Genomic DNA, 17,526 nt, shown 5'->3' with positions numbered 1-17,526 from the left:
ATTTATGGATACACATTTATAGCTGCATTTCTTTCTGTAACACTTTCTTCTCAGGGTGGCTTTAAAATCACAGAGTGAGCATTAAAGAGAAGTTAAAGAAAACAGCTTTTTACATGTATTTGATGAGTGTGAGAGTTCTTACTTTGCTGTTGAAAATTAGTCGCAGAAAAATATTTAAGGTTCACATATTGTATACACATTTAGTTTATAGTAATATTTCTCTTTTGTTTTGTCTGTACATTTATAATTACTGTCACTTATAAGCCAGTACTGTATTATTTATAACTGTGAATGTGGCCTCAGTGACTCGACGCTGGGGCCTACGCTCGGAAAAAGCATCTATTCTATACTGGTACATGGAAATCAATGTGTTCTTCCCAAATAGAGTCTGCTTCATATGATCCTCTTCAAGGACACGGCAAAAAGCGCAACCTTTCCACAGCTTCTCAAGCCTCTCAGCTTACAGACATGACCCTGCAGCAGGTCAGATTTCAGTAGCACAGCACCCAGATGTGGCTACCCATAAAGAAACATAGAAAAATCTGCCTCAGTACTGTTGGGATGTCGCTGCTGTTTCAGTGAAATATCCTGACCGGCTGGTTAATGGCTGCCGGCAGCACATTATGAGCCAGGAGATGTTTTAATTGCAGAGCGTGTGGTTGGTTAAAGCAGAGAACTGTGCAATGTGCAGCCCCAATACCTGGGAGTGCTTGTGGAAAGCTTTCCAAGAAGAGGATCAATACAATTCTTACCATGTCAGCCATATTGACCACTGACTTAGCATAGTTATTCGTGTGCCCAACGGAAAGCCGATGCTTCTTGTACTGAAGAGAGAGACAGAGAGAGAGAGAGAGAGAGAGAGAGGGATGGAGAGGAAACAAACACAAGTGTGATTCACAATCTGGAACAGATTCATTTCATGTCATTTCAATGTCTAAAAGGAGCAGCTGTGCACATTTGTTTTTGCTGCAGATATCACCTTCATTGAGTCTAAAACAATTCCAGGCAGATTTCAGTCAGGGCCATTCCGGTGAAAACTGTCTGGTTTATACACAATAAAGGGAGGATTCAGACTGCCTGAAGAGTGCAAGCACTTACTTCATTTCTATTGTTCACTCTCAGCTCGCCCAGCATCCTGTGCTATGCTCTTATCAACATAAAGTATAACATAAGTGATGATATTATTCTGTCTGATAGTCCGGCGCCAAATGGTGCCCAGCCCATACGTGCTTACAAGACACGAGACAGCAACGATAAGCAGGGTGTATGGTTGCACAAATTTGACATTTTTCCAACAATTCAATTTACAAATATGTGCTATAATGAGGATGTTCTCTGAACAGCTGTTATACTAAATCTCTCCAACTCAACTCATTATGTTCAGACACAGATACTTTTGGCTTCTGGGTACTAAATATATGAGAGGTTCACTATTTTATAATTTCACCGTATATAGTCTATCATAAGTGTACATCTATATCATATCTGTGTAGTTAAAGTCTTACCATTAGATGGTCATTGATCACCATCAGCTCAATGTATTTGGTCTCATCCTCTACACTTCTTGACACGTGTGGAGCCTGAGAAAAAAAACACAGTTTGCCATTTTTATCACATAAAAAGACATCAGGGACATTTTCATAAAACAAACACACAATGTGCACACAAAGTTCGACTCAGGTCTCCTGCGTCACAGTGAAAGTAAGAGAGAAAAACAAAAAAAAAACGATGAACTCTGCAAAGCTAAAAAGTCGGTTTTCCATCTTCCAAATAAAGATGAGAGCGACTCAGAGGGACAGACAGCTGCAGACATCTGACTGTGTCTGAGAAAAGACGAGGTGGTTTGAAGCAGCCGCTACTCGCAAGGTAAATATTTAATGAAGAAGAAGAAGAAGGAGACAGAGGGTTGGGGAGCTGTTGTATTGGAGCTGAGAGAAGAAACATAGTCTCTCTTTAGCTTTATGAATTAGCATAAATTCATAAGAACAGGAAACGGTACAATCACAAACACAAACGTGCAGATCATAACTCCATCAGCATCCCTCTGATGAAGATTATTTTTGCCTGCAGAGGAGTCATACCTGTCTCTTTTTTCTCCTGTGAACAACTTTCGACCCGGGAAAAGGTGGGCTGGGAAAAGGCGGCTCTGGAAAATCACCTGAGAAGCAGAAGATTTCATTACAATTAAACTTCATGTGCAGATATCAAAGCAGTCAGGAGCACCTTTTCTGATAAACATGAATAAAAAATGAGAAATAAATAAATAAGATGTCTTCAGTCATCATCTTACCATTCAGGAGATCATTAAATCCCTCTTGCCCTGCAGATTTATAGACCATGTGAATGTGAACATCTCCCTGAAAGACAGAAAAGAGGGATTCAGTTGTAGAATGCTGAATGGTGTGTTGAAGTTCACATTAGGTTTCATGTCCTTGCTGCTTGTCTGATGTGTCTAATCTGTATTGATGAGCTGAAGAGTGTGTTTAGTAGGTGGACTGTTCATTTTGTTAATATCGCTTGAACACATACAAACACACACTCCCCCTTTGAAACTGTAGTTAGATCTGTGAAAGCCTAAGCAAAGAGGATGGCAAGAATCACCTCAGAGAATCCTCAGACAAATAATTTGACAGAAACAAACAACAACAAACCAACAGACAAACAAACGTTAGAGAGGGTTTGGCAATACATCAGCAGACTTTATAAAACACTTTGCAGCCATTGAACATGAATGTTAATAGCAGACCAAGTAATATGTTTGCAATTTATAGTAAATGGATCTATTTGCATATTTTTAATCTATTTCTGGATAATACTTTTTCCCTCTTGTGCTATTTTTGCTCTCCTCCTTTTCAAATCTTCTTTTAATTTGAAACTAATTTTATCAACCCCCTTGATTTGAGTCTTTCTCTCCTCAGTGTAGGAAAATAAATGTGATTTGATCAGTGAACGAAGAAGAAAATCGCCCACGCATGCGTGAACAACCTGTAAGACAACACTGAGGGCAGCAGACATACTGGTACTATTATGAGGCCACATCCTGTTTACGCTTCAATCTACTGTAATTTTGTAAAAAGGGCTCTGAGTTGGTTCGTATTCGGGCGTGTGAAGCAGGGCAAGGCTAAATGCCATCTAAACACGATTGAACTGCTGGAAATAAAAGGTATTGTAGTCCACACTGAACATAGTTGCCGTGTTTGAGCTACACGTTAAGGATTTTGGGACGCAACAGGTTGCTGTTGCTAACTTGTTAGCGATTAGCAAATTAACGATCTAACGGCAGCGTTTAATGTTGGTTAATTAGCCCATTTATATGTTACCACACTTTCTTGTGAGTGTTTTAATAATTTAGTTTGTTGATAAGTCTAGCTATTATTTAGATAATCGTTTATTTCAGACCAGTCTACGGGCTAAAGAGCTAACGTAACGTTTAGGTAAGCTAGCTGTTAGCAAGCCTGATAAAGTTATTAATTAGCATAACGTTACAGTAGCGGACAGTATGGAGTTATCTGGCAGCCAATGTAATGTAATAACAGCTTCCTACAGTCAAATTATCACTTGGTTATTATTTATTGTTAATCACAAAATGTCAGTATTGTATGGCGCCATGACGTCACCTCTGCTCGCGCAGTTTAGTCACTTATTTCCATGGTGACCGCATTTATAAATGTAAATATAATGTATAACGGTGCTATACAATCAAAGTGAAAGATTCCAGTACTACAATTATGAAGACAAAATAAAATGGCATGAAGTGCACAATAATATAATAATTTTGAATGAAGGGTGAAATAATTCATTAAATACAGATAAAACATATTAGAACTGGACAGTCCAACTTGCCCTTACTTCAAAAGCCTGGCCACCAGTGAAAATAATTGGGAAAAGGGGTTATCTTTGCTTGTTGTTTTTAATATACTCCCATTTGAATATATATGTTTTTATCAGTCGGCTTACATCTGAATTCAAATTCAAAATGCAAATATCTAGGAGGGATGATATTAAAGCATACAGGAGTTTTCACAGAGCCATGGTCAGTCACTGCTACATGCTGTCATATAAAGGAACCTCAAGCATAAATCAAGTGCTTATTGTTTAGCTGTACAGTCTATGTAATGTGCTGCAGTATATACGCTCTTGCCCTGCAACCTCAGCCCCCAAGTCATCCCCACTTTGTTTGCTAATGAAATGAGAGCATTGTTTCTCGGGGACAGCAGATATTGGGTCAACTACACTGTGGTGAATAGAAATACTGGGGGGTTGCCCATAGCTAGGTCAGTCTGTGGCACAGTTAGCTTACTTAAATAATAATTGGGCCATTTGAAGAACTTGTATAACCATGCCTTTTTCTAAGGACCAGGACTTCTGTGTACATAGAAAATAATTACTGTAGTCACATTATGGGCTTTTCTCTATCCACTTGTCTGACTTTATCTCCTCATCTGTTTAAACAGGATCTCTCGTCTTGGCCTCAGTTCCTGTCAGCACCCACCATGTCCTGCCGGGACATCCACGCCACCAACGCGTTTGCCTTCATCATTGCCATTGTGTCTGTGGGAGGGATTGCTGTGGCAGCGTTTATCCCACAGTGGCGTGTAACCAGACTCGTCACCTTCAATCGTAATGCCAAGAATATCAGCGTGTATGATGGGCTGTGGGCTAAATGTGTGAAACAGGATGGCTATTCAGGATGTTACTACTATGATTCAGAGGTATTACTTTAAGAAAATTCCCCTCTGATATTCCTTGTTTTCTTTTATGTCCTAAAAAATAAATCATGTCTTCCTGTGTTTCCAGTGGTACTCTAAAGTGGACCAGCTGGATCTGCGGCTCCTGCAGTTCTGTCTGCCAACAGGCCTGCTGCTCGGCTCTCTGGCCCTGCTGCTGTGCATGTCAGGAATGTGTAAGACCTGCTGCTGCTCAGACAAGCCTGAACCGGACATCAAGACCATCAGTTTCCTGGTCAACAGCGCAGGATGTCACCTGGTGGCGGGGATGTTCTTATTCCTGGGCGGAGCTATCGCCATGGCACCCTCAGTGTGGTTCCTGTTCCGCACCAAGGCAATGAACATGAGATATGACAACATTTTCTCTGATGGCTTTGCTGTGTATGTATCCATAGGCTGCTCTGGGGGGCTAATGCTGGCTGCCCTGCTGATGTTCATGTGGTACTGTATGTGTAAAAAGCTGCCTTCGCCCTTCTGGTTGCCACTGCCCTCCATGCCTACATCTCTGTCCGCCCAGCCTCTCACTGCAAACGGATATCCTCCTTCCCCAGTTTACGGTCCACAGCCGTTCCCACCACAGACTTATCCCCCCACAGTGATTGACACCCAGCCTTATTTGCCCTCCCAGGGCTACGCACAAAGTGTGGTCGCCCCGGCCCCGCCGCAGGTGTACATGTCTCAGATTTCTGCTCCAGATGGGTATGGTTCAGAAGTGGGAGGGACCCAGGCCTACAGTTACGCTCCCTCACAGAGTTACGCACCATCACAGAGTTACGCACCATCGCAGAGCTACGCTCCATCTCAAGGCTACACATCCAGCTACGCAGGCCACCGCTACTCTTCCCGCTCACGCATGTCTGCCATAGAGATCGACATTCCCGTCTTGACGCAGGGACAGTAAGAGAAGGGAAGCTGATATCATCACGTTCACTGCTGATAAAACTAACAGAGTGTGATTGATGGAACTTAATAATATGAGAGCTATTTACAGCCCAGAGAGTGATAGCTGCAAGAATTCAGTCAGCCAGTCCAGGTCTGCAAAGTGCTGATTATAGAAGATGAGACCCAGTCAAAGAACACTGGAGGTGCTATATGAAGGATGACATTTTCTGTGCATGTATCCAAAATTGCTGAATGTATTCAGCCTCGTATTGTAGAAATGGAAGCAAATGAAGTTATTTACAGCCAGAAACAGATAAAGAAACCTCAACCAACTATAGTAGCTTATTTCACTGTTTTACCAGGAGAGTAGGACCCCTGAACATTTGATCACTAGCTCCTAACTTGCTTAAGGTGCCAATGGACCAACTTACTACAAGCAAAACATTACACAGACTTTTGACTTATGATAAATGGAGCTGTATGCTGGTTGCCACATAACTAATGAAAACCAGTCAGCAGAACTGTGTTGCTCTGTTACATTTGTTTATATAGAACACATTTTACTACACAAATTCACTTTTGCTTATGTAAAGCTTAAACTGTGGGAGCCTTCTATTATCACTACTGAAGATAACACTGTCATGAGGTTAAAATTCTGTTGTTCTGAATGAACAACTTGTAACTGACTCACCTGTTTGTTGTGTGATATGAACTGTTATTGTTGTAATATAAGAGCGCCCTGTGAAGAGCAGCTGTTAATGTTTTTAATGCACTAATTATGTGAATACTGTGCCAGTTTGCATTGCCTTTGTTCACTGACTTTGTTAGCTGTTGGTATTTTCTAACACACTACTCAATCATTAACATGTTCTTTAATGTGTATGTCAAAAAATGGCACTAAAGTTTTTTAGCTGTGTTATATATAATGTACAGAAGAAGGCTTTGATGACTGTGTGGATTTACATGCTGGCCTGTTACATAATTATAAACTGTAATTTCTAAAACACTAAGAGACACGGCAGGAATGAAAGTGCCGATGATCATCTGAACCTTCTGCCAGCTCAGCTGAAATATGATGTCGTTAGGCTGTTCAGTGGTGGTAGTCCTTGTGATTAAGCCAAATTTAACTCTTGCCTTCTGTATGTTTTGCATAATAAGCACTGATCAAGATCTCCACACCGTCTGTTGTTGTAATCATGTTATTTTACAAAAGATCAGTGATGTTGTCTTTTTTTCTACACTGTTTTTTAGTTTTATTAAAAACATAAATCATAAAGTATTGCAAACCTCTTTATGTGATGGTCCAACAATAACAAACCCTATTTACTGAGTATCTATGTATCATCCCCCAACTGTGACAAAACTAAGAGGGAAAGCAACATATCAACCTGACTGATTTATGATTCACAAACATGGACAGAGTCAGCACGTATCTGCTCTGATGATACTTTCAGCTGATTACACATTTTCAGTTTGATTTAGAAATCGAGCAGTTGACAGGCTCGAGTTTCCCAGAAATGTATCATCAAACAAACTTTGAGTTCCTTCTGTAATTCCTTAATCCCTAAACGTTGTCCATATGCCAGTCTGAACCCTATCCAATCCAATCCAATCCATTTTATTTATAAAGCACAATTTTAAATAAACGCAAAGGTTTCCAAAGTGCTGTACAGTAAGATAAATACAATAAAACATAATGAAAAGTCAGAATACTAAAAATAAAAGAACATAAAACATAATAAATTACTAGACTGTTCACCTCAGATAAAATATCTGTGCACATAAAATCAACAACCTATGTGGTGTTAAAGGCCAGAGAAAAGAGGTGAACCCTACATTGTACACTATTATTGGTTTTTTATTGAATGCGCCTAAAAGTGAATACAGGGTTCATAAATGTTGCACTATGCTGTGCAGGTGTTCATTTAGCCCCTGTTTATGCAGCATTATGTTTAACAGCAAACATCTGAGAACATGTTAATGTATATCAGCAGCTTCATTTCACTTTAGAATAAATCACATTAATGTTTATTAACAGAGCTGCATTTGTTCAGTTGTTTGCTTTGACGAGAAAGACAAGTAGTCAAGCTGTTGGCTTGTTCAGCCCCTGTGTTTCTGGGTTTCTGCCACATAGCCAGCAGTTTTAAATTCACAATGGAAAATGGATTCACACTAGATTTTTTGTTCATACTTACCAGTAAATATTCAATAATGTCCCTTGGCTGTCACCTGGGAAGTTTTCTATTAGCCTGTTTGTGTGCTGTAAACTGAAAACAATAGCTGCCAGCTCAAAGAGGTTTGTTTTGTCCCACCTTTGATCAAAAACCAAATTAAAAATGTATTAACATTGTACTGGAGAAGCTGAATTGATTGGGGACTGGGTCAATTACATTAATAATTCATCAGTTTTAAAAATTGTTGGTATATTTTCTGTCCCTGAACTAATCATTTATACACTGTGATATATGACAATGCAAAATGCAACAGTAACTCTGCTTTTCTTTGCACTTTAAAAGCTACAACAAGACATAAACTCATGAACGTTCACCCTGAACTCTGATCCGCTCTGTGGGTAAATATTGAAGTTATCACATTAAGGCTTGAGAGAGAAGCCAGAGCCAATTAACAACAGTGAGCACTCTATTAAAATGAATCTTTCAGCGCTGCAGTGTTTTGTGTTATCTTTGATGTAGTCCTTGTGGACCGGGCGTCTGGATTAACAGCCACCAGCCTAAATTACAGCAGTCATAATTGGAGCCAAGTCCTTCTTTGATGTGACACTTTCATGTTGACTGAGAGTTTAGCAGCCGATGATTAATAAGACCATAATTAATAGAAGTGTGTGATATTTGCACACAGCACAATCCGTCCTTATCGGACGAGTTTCTCCTGATTTAAACGTTGTAATAAAGCATTTTCTTGTCCAGCCTCTTCTTTGTTCATCACGCCCAGCCAAACAGCACTGTAAAAAACACACACACACACAGCGTATAGACTCTGCAGGGAGCGAGTAGAGACGGAGATTTAAGGTCTAAACACAGATGGCGTTCATATGTCGGCCACAAAGAGACGGGGGCGGAGCCTTGGTTGCCAAGGGAGATGGTACCTCAGACACAGACTGCTGGCTCATGAATATAAAGCAGGGAGGGGTAACATGCTTTTCAGTCTCGCTCTCCCTGCATGTGTAAATGAGCAGGTCCAGGTTTAGTAACATGAAGTTGGCTTCAGGCCACAAGGAGACCCCCTTTCTTTAATCCCATCGGCTCCAACACACACTGAGCTTTTTATTCTAGTATAAAAATCCTCCTCTTGGCACCTTATGCAAACACCCCCACCCTTTAACCTGCCACCACCCCCATCCACACACCCCTTCCTTCACCCTTTGACTCCCCACCCCCTCCTCTTTAGTCCCTCATATTTCCAACCTCTCCGTATGTTGTTAGTGCAGGTCAGTTTGCAGGTCAGATTTGAGATGCTAACCGTCTACAACCACAAAAAGCCAAAATAGTCACATTTATAAATTAAAATGTAATTTTTGCCTACACAAAGGGTTTTACTTGGCAGGCAGTGTTCGTCTACTCCAACAAATATCAGTTTTGCACATTCACCCAAAGCATGAATTTTAATAATACTAGCTTAATATTTAATGTAGTCATATCTAAGCAGGCCAAAATGTCATTTTGTCAAATCATTTACAAAACTATCACGTTCCCAACAGCCTCGGCTGAATTTTGTGAGTAGTGCTAAGTAGCAAATACTAGCATGCTAACATTTGCTATCTTTGCTTAACTCCAGTATGTTAGCATTGTCATTGTGAACGTGTTAGCTAGCTGAGCATTTAGCTCAAAGCTTCACTGTGCCACAGAGCTCACAGGCTGTAGACTCTGTCTTAAATCAATACAACATACTTCATTCTAAATCATAGAGGGCTTTGATTTTGTAAGCTAACTGTATTAGCTGTTAGCATACAAAAAACAACATACTTGGATGCTTTATACAAACAGGAATAGGCACAATACCTGCAACAAAGTAAATATGTGTCCTCTAACTTCATATATATATATAGGTATTTTTAGCTGTAAGCAGCTCCTCCTTTTCATAGGTGCATTGCATTGTGGGAGTAAAGTGTGCATCAACATTAAGTATGCAAACTGTCTGCTTTGGTTACATTTCAGTTCATTACTTTTCTAGTGTGAGCACGCTACGTTCTGAAATCCTGCAAAGTATGGATTTAGGACATACTGTTTCTCAATCAACTTATCAATAAGAGCTTGTTAACACACTGAAACATGCTGTTTATTATGCAGAACGCAATAATAACACTGCTTTGACTAGCCTTTGTAGTTGAAATGTGCTCTAACACTGCAGCATCAACAAAACAGCACCATGTTCCGTCTCGCTAAAAGAGATGCTGCGATGTAGCCGCAGAGGCCCCGAGGTGCAGGTGGGGTTGGGAAGGTGTCTAGAAAAAACACGAGGGCTAAGCATATGTTGTTTTCTGCATGTGCAAGCCAGCATAATAAACCCTCCCTGCAAGTTGTCTGCATGCACACGCAGACACGAACACACTCAAGAAGTGCAGGATCTATCAGCCACGTAGCTCAGGAACATCTCGTTCTTGGCTTGTGAACTTTAATTCTGCTGCTTTGTGTTGCTAACATCTGCAGTCGACTTGTCCACAAGCCTATTTACATAACCTGATGAGACACTTTGAAACCAGTTCAGCCGCAGAAACGTGCGAGCTTGTTCGGGACACACTTAGCTAACATCCTGAAACTTTTTTTCTGCCTTGGCGGAAGAAGGGCAGATGGATTTACCATATGGCCGACAGGAGTCATGCAGGCTCGGAGTCAACACACACCCCATCCTGTCATGTTTATTTTTTCATCACTTTCAACTAGATCAGAACAGCCGGAATTAGTGGTGCATCCCATGACACTGCAGCCTCTGCATTTAATACAGTCACTAACTGATCAGAAGTGAGATGTGGCTGTTTCAGGCTGTTACAAGAACATGACTGAGGATGCAAAGTTTGAAAGCGATAGAGCCCTCTCAATTAAACTCCAAAGCACAAAAACACATACTTTTTAGAGCCTTGATACACAGGATACATGGAGAGCATTTAGACTTATTGATGTGAAGGACAACTGCAGACCAAACAGACTGTCGAAGAGACAAAGATACAGAGAGTGAAATAGAGAAATAGATACACAGAGAGAGGGACCCAGGGTCCCAGGGAGGCAGTCAGTGGGGACCGTCGCCTGCAGGGAGCAGACATCCAGAGCCACTTGCTGACAAACTGACAGCTACCTGCGTGCCTGGCAGCAGCGCTGTCCCTTGCATCGTCAGGAAGACAGAATTCCCACACCTAACAAGCCAAAACCAACACTGCAATGGAACTGTGTGCCAAACACTTTCAGAAAATGTCTTTTGAGCAAAAGTTGTGATAAAAAATACATAAATTCATACGAAATGTTACTTTATGTTATCAGTCAAATTAAGTATACAGTATTATCAGCTAAACCAGATACAATTATTGACATATGAAAAGAGGAGGTATTATGCTGTTTCACATTTTAAGACATATATATAATGTCTGTAGGTAAAAGTATGTTGGAGTAATCCCCAGGCTTCTCAGCTCAGTCTGCAGGCTGCTGTGAACGCCAGGTTTCACACAGTATTTTCTACACGCTGTGATGTCACAAAGTGCAGCCTCAGCAGGCTTCGGAGAGCTGGCCAATCAGAAGAAAGTGGGCTTGTATAGGCGGTGTTTCTTAAAGGGACAGAGCTGACTGAGTCGTCTCAGGCAGAGGCTGTATGAGGGCCTGCACAGAGCACCAGTGTGAGAAAAACGAGGAGTTTTTTTTTTTTTTAAAGATTATTTTTTGGCCTTTGGCTTTATTTATAGGACAGTTGAAGATAGACAGGAAATGTTGGGAGTAGAGAGTGGGGGATGACATGCACCAAATGATCGCCAGACTGGGAGTTGAACCTGCGATCAGTGCGACGAGGACTGCAGCCTCTGTACATGGGGCGCCTGCTATACCAACTGAGCTAAACAGCGCCCCAAACGAGGAGTTTTTTAACTGTAAATTATGCTAAGCTACTGCACAGGTATCACAGAGTGAAATATGAACCTTGAAATGAGCATAATACCCCCCCTTTAAACTAAAAGTACTCAATAGGCAGAAAAATTTGTGAAAGTTTAGTGCGAAAAAGGTACGTTTAACTGATTTATCATGTTAGGTAAGTAATAATAAACCCTCTACACAACTGTAAAAGAAAGTATAGGTACTTTAACATTGTATTTAAGCAAAATACTGTACTTAACCATCTATTAATGTGCCATCTATCAGGCTTACATCTTGTTTGGTGCGATTTATTTGCATGTTGTTATTGAACATATGTGACCTGAAATGATGTAAATCTGATAATAAAGTTATGAATTACGTTTTTTTGGCTTTGTACATGTACTTTGAGAAGATGTCTGTGTTTTAAATAGTTAATATGCAGCTGTGTTTTGGCTAAATGTTTGCCATGTAACATAAAACTCAACTAGTAGAGAGCCTCCTCCTTTTTTGTGCATTTTACGTCACTGTCTGTGAATGACCAAAAAAAAGGGAACCAAGATACTGTATCTCTGAAGACGAGCGCCGCAGCAGTATTCTTAGTTAAGATCTCTCGCTCTCTCTCAGCGCTTGAATAATTCAGACTCTCCAGAAAATGCTGGAGAGGAACGACGGAGGCAGAGGGGTGACGAGGAGGAGGCCAGACGAAGTGTAGCCATATGTGAAATAAAGACGGTGGACTTATACATGGTTGTCTTCTTTCTCTTTCCTCTATCTTATTTATACATTCATAATTCTCTATCATGTTAATTCGAAATCAATACCATATTTCATTTAGTATAACAGTGAAAAAGCTACCGCTAGAACAAAACCACTTAGCGTCCACAGTTTCTCTGTCCTTCTGTCCATTCTCTCTATGACCGCCCCTCACCTGTCTTTCAACACCACTGGCACTAAAACTGTCATATGGGGATGAATCTTAAACAGCTCTGTGTGCCAGGCACCACTTTCAGCACCCCTGAGTGCACATAGACACTTCCACACAAGAACACGCACACACAAGTGGACACAAACACAGACAATAATCCCTGACCCCTCTTATCTTGTCCCCTTTCGTCCCTCTCTGATTAACACCAGGCGCGCACTTCTTCTGGACGTTTTAATTAGAGCAGAAAGGACACAGTATCAGCAGCATGTTCCTTCACTCTCAAGCTCAAGGCGTCTTTAGAAAATCTCAGATCTTCCCACTGTAATGCCTGTAATTGTTATTATCTAATTGGCTGTAGGCTTCTCTGCTGTCTGCAGGCTTTGTAATCCAGCAAATCTCTCCGTCCTGAGACCTCTCCGCCACACTCTGGGTTCATTAGAAGACGGGTCGACGGCCGGGTGTGTGATCTGTAACTGATTCAGATTTGTCTCATCCTCCTCTCAGGACAATAACTGACCCCTTTATGAATCCTGTAATACCAGGAAAACCATTCTCACTTATCATCTGCTGTACACACTGTGCTGAAGCTCTTCTGCAGCTGCCAAGAGGTTCACTGAGAGACTGTGTAGCTCAGCTAATAAGGAGCAATCAGGGTGTAGTTATAAGAATATACTGTACATATATTAATACATATTGTTGTCCACCAAAAATATACACACATCCGATAATAAAAGTCGAGGCAATAGTACCAAAAGTAAAAGTGAACATCAGCCTAACAAGCAAATGCACATACATTCTTAAAGAGAGACACGCTGGATACAAACTATGGATGTTGTAGTTATGTGGCCCTGCATCCTAATCACTATTTACAGATTCCACATAGAAGTAGCTTCGGCCAGTGTTCTGGTTTGCGTCTGTACTACGCTTGTAGTCCGAGCAGCTTTGACCAATCACCTATCAGCAGGCTGCGGCGTATGCCGGAAAAACAGTCCCACGCGGAGAGCAAAAGCAGACGGAGCGTAATCCCCCGTAATGACATCCCAGCTCCCATTAGCGGCCATCTGACATTGATTTAGCTTATTTATGATCTATAAACATCTGCAGAAAGTTCAGCTAACAATTTGTTCTAGATCAAAAATTCAACTTGAGATTAATTCCCTTGACTTCCTCGAATGCATCAGAAATGATTGATCCGACCTCTGTTGAACAAACGAGCATTTTAAATGTAGTTTGCTTCTCCTCTTGAGGAAAGACCTGACAAAGCTTCATTCTTACTTTTTACAAATCTGCATCATGATGTCGAATTCTTTTCTGTAAATGATGCAGCACGCAGAAGAGGAAGTCTTGACTAGAAGTCGTTTATCACTAACCTCTGGCTAAACCGGACACACCTGACATGTTCAGCATTGTCATCAGAGGCTATATCATCATCATATATAGCCAATGGGATCAGAGATTATAGCATCCTAACCAACAGGCCATAAATAGCCAAAGATAACTATTTGTTTTATGAATAAAAATGATGTGACAGTATTCACAGAGACGCTTCGACTAACTTGTTTCCATTACTGAGTAATCTGCTGATTGATTAATCAATTCATAATTTAGTCTTGTCAGAAATAATCAAAATATGCCTGTTTAAATTTCAAACATCAACAAATGTGTTGAAATTGCTGGTTTTATGCAGCCGACAGTTTAATCCTTTTTATTGATTTTAATGTTGGTGTTTTTGATATTGTCCTATTATATTGTGTCTGACTTTAAGTTTGGTCTTAATTGGGTCTGTTTTTTCTGATGATCCTTGTGTATTGTGTGGTTCTGTGTGCTCCCGCAGCAAAACAAATCTCCCCTTGAGGGACAATATAGATAATCTGAATCTGCACAGAGTTAAAAATATTGAGGTCAAAAGCATTAAAGATGACAAGTATGGAAGATGTCAAGAAGTGATGACAAGCGGCTACTTGAGCTCTGACACTCTGATAGAGGATGTGGTGACACATCAGGCAGAAAAAGGCCGGGAACAACCGACACAGCAGGGCCGGATGTGAGGAGGTAGCAGGAGAGAGAATGAATAGACATCAGCAGCTCCTGTAAGTACATACATTTTGGTACAGATTTGCAGAGTACTTACTTGGCTGCTGCCCTCTCCTCCAGGCTCAATCATGTAGGTGTGATTGCCATCGAAAAACATCCCACTGAAAGAGAGAGAGAGAGAGAGCACATATCAACACCTGTCGCTGTAGTTTCAAATGAACTAATGCATCAGAATTCAGCCCCTCCTCCGCCATCAGAACGACACATTAGCCATTTCAGTGCCTGCCCGGCGGGGTTTTATTGTATTATTGCTGCATTTGTCAGAATAATGACTGTGACGCACTCCTACGAGGTGCAGTTTGGGACAGATTTCTCGTCTGTCCTGGCTGCTGTGTCCGGGACATGTTCGGCTTAAAGGAAGGGTGGAGGATAATGTGAGACAAAAGGGCATCCATCTGAGATTCCCTCACACGGCAGAACTTAAAGGTCACCTCAGGATTTTATCTCTGGAGTTCAGACTGGTTCATGACGAGGGTGAATTTTAGCAGTCCTTTAAACGCCTAAAAACTAAAGAAATATATGACAGAAAGGTGTGTGAGGGAAAAAACCCTGAAACACAAACATCAATCCACCATCCAAAGATCAATTTCTCATTCAGCAGCTGGTTGAAGGTCTTCTTGTCTCCGCCCGCCTGCGTGTGCGCATGTGTACTTTAACACGCGTCATCCGCTAATTAACTTTATCGGAAGCTTTTAGGAGATTGGTCGGGTCAAACTGCGAAGCCACACGGGTAAACACACACACACATCTGTCTTTCTCTTCCATCTGACCCTGCCTTTCTTTTCTACTTATATCTGGCCTTTAACGCACAGAATTCACCTTCAACACACGGTCTGTTCTGGTCCAACATTGCACTTAGAGCAGATTACACACACGGGGAAAAAAAGAGGGAAAAAAACAGGTCAAAGTTACAGAATATTTTTTCAGTGCCGTTTATACGAAATAACAGATTGAACGGATGCCTGAGGAATGAGTAAGCAAAGTGTTCGGGCTGATAATTTGTTAATCAGGTGATGATTTGCTAAAACAGGAACCTGAGTCGATACTTTACTGTCTGCGTCTTGGGATGGATGAGGCTGAGAGCACTTTCTCTCTTCATACAGTTAATACCCTATTGCATTGCAGAGAGAGTTTGTGTGTGCGTGTGTGTGCGTGTGTGTGCGTGTGTCGAGAAAGAAAGAGGAGAGAGCAGGATGTACAGTATATTATGGTAAATACCTGACTCAGCATAAGGGAAATACTCTCCCTCTAATGTCTAACCCCCTGACACCACAGTGCACTCCCGTAACTACCCCCTCTCGTTGTCTCTCTCACCCGAACACACACACATATACACAAATGATTTTGTGTACACGGCTTTGGGTGTGTCTGTTTGATTGTCTGCTCGGGTATTTCTTCCTACCTTAAGGAAAACAAGTCATGAACACACCCAAGACATGAGATATGTTTATTCAAATAAATCCAGTATACTCCAGAATGAGCCTGACAGCTGTATTACAACACACCACACTAATATTTGGACTAATTCATTAAATGTGTGACGCATTTACTTTGTTTTGCTTCAACTTATTCATGCACTCCCTCTCATTAGTTTGTGTGCACCGGGTCCATAATTTGCTGACAAACATGCTGCCACAATCACATGAAATATGCAGACGGTATTAAAAAGCCTGAGTTAAACTAGTTTAGCAATCTGATTTCCTTAATTAGCTGAGTTTACTTCCTGCATTGATTAACTATTCATTCAGTTCAGCCAGAGGTCGTAAAGTTGTAAGAACCTTTTTATTAATTAATTTATTGCATATCATTTTTTTTGCTCACATGTAATTTGTATATAACTTGTACACATGTTTTTATTAATAAATAGCTATAGAACAACTTTTCCCCCTCTGGGATTACCCCAAAAACAGACTGCGACTTATATTCCAGATTTTACGGTAAGACACACAACATGTATAAAAGTATTTCCAGATTCTACATAGTGACTGGATTTTAGCACAGGAAGTGATCTGGTTTTCATGGTCTGAGTAGTATATTCAATCATGTATCAGCAAGTTGCGGCGTATGCAGGAAGAGCAAAAGCAGGCAGGACGCAATCTGCCTTAACGACGTCCCGGCTCCCATCACCGGTCTGACAACGATTTAGCTTCTATTTAATCTCTATTAACAGACATTTAGACTCAGTTCAGCTAATAATCCATTTTAGATCAAATATTTAATCTTGAGACAAATCCGCTTGACGCTGTGTCGCCAAAGCAGTTCAGCATTTAGATTTCCCGACTTCCTTGAATGTACCAGAAATGATGGATTTGACCTCCATTCAACAAACGAGCATTTTAAAAGTAGTTTTCTTTTCCTCTTGAGGACAGACCTGACAAAGCTTTATTTTTACTTTTTACTAATCTGCATCATGATGTTGACATTTCTGCAAACTTTTACCCATTTATTGAAAGTAAAAAGTTTTTTTTTGGGGTTCATACCGCAGTAGTTAACCAGAGTCTCTGTGTAACTGACTATTTACAGAGAAACTGAGACTCACCAGGAACAGATAAACGAACGCTCCTCTGGGGGATTTAATGAACCAAGAAATTATGCCGTTTATTGTGCTGACATATCTGGGGGAGGCGAATTTTGCTTCACTTTTAATCTGAACACACGGTCGCTACTCAAGTCGCTAACTGCAGTGTAAACAATGCAGCACACGGAAAAGGAAGTATGGCTGGAAGTCCTTATCGCGAAACACTGGCTTAACCAGACACTCCCGACACGTTCCCTGTTGACCCTAGAGGCTGCAAACCTAACATAGCCTTAGTAGTGTCCATGTTGT

The 17,526-nt window shown here is 40.9% G+C and overlaps 2 protein-coding genes across 2 annotated transcripts in view; one reads left to right on the top strand and one right to left on the bottom strand.

Moving 5' to 3' along the window:
* The window catches only part of adam22 (ADAM metallopeptidase domain 22), a 58,056-nt gene that overhangs the window by 13,138 nt on the left and 27,392 nt on the right, over positions 1-17,526 (bottom strand). Inside the window, exons 6-10 of the mRNA XM_069655915.1 lie at positions 14,737-14,800; positions 2,291-2,357; positions 2,082-2,158; positions 1,506-1,580; positions 753-824 (exon numbers count right to left, since the gene is read on the bottom strand). Of these exons, the coding sequence (XP_069512016.1) occupies positions 753-824; positions 1,506-1,580; positions 2,082-2,158; positions 2,291-2,357; positions 14,737-14,800 (355 nt within the window). The remainder of the gene's footprint in view (positions 1-752; positions 825-1,505; positions 1,581-2,081; positions 2,159-2,290; positions 2,358-14,736; positions 14,801-17,526) is intronic.
* On the top strand, positions 3,046-6,867 carry cldn12 (claudin 12). Its single transcript, XM_069655917.1, has 3 exons — positions 3,046-3,163; positions 4,455-4,712; positions 4,798-6,867. The coding sequence occupies exons 2-3, from the start codon at positions 4,494-4,496 to the stop codon at positions 5,626-5,628; spliced, it is 1,050 nt and encodes a 349-aa protein (XP_069512018.1). The 5' UTR covers positions 3,046-3,163; positions 4,455-4,493; the 3' UTR covers positions 5,629-6,867.

This window comes from Semicossyphus pulcher, unplaced genomic scaffold, assembly GCF_022749685.1.
Source record: "Semicossyphus pulcher isolate SPU_LCO1_2020_fin unplaced genomic scaffold, fSemPul1.0.p SCAF_9, whole genome shotgun sequence".
Classification (NCBI taxonomy): Eukaryota; Metazoa; Chordata; class Actinopteri; order Labriformes; family Labridae; genus Semicossyphus; species Semicossyphus pulcher.
This window is presented reverse-complemented; position numbering and strand designations above follow the sequence as displayed.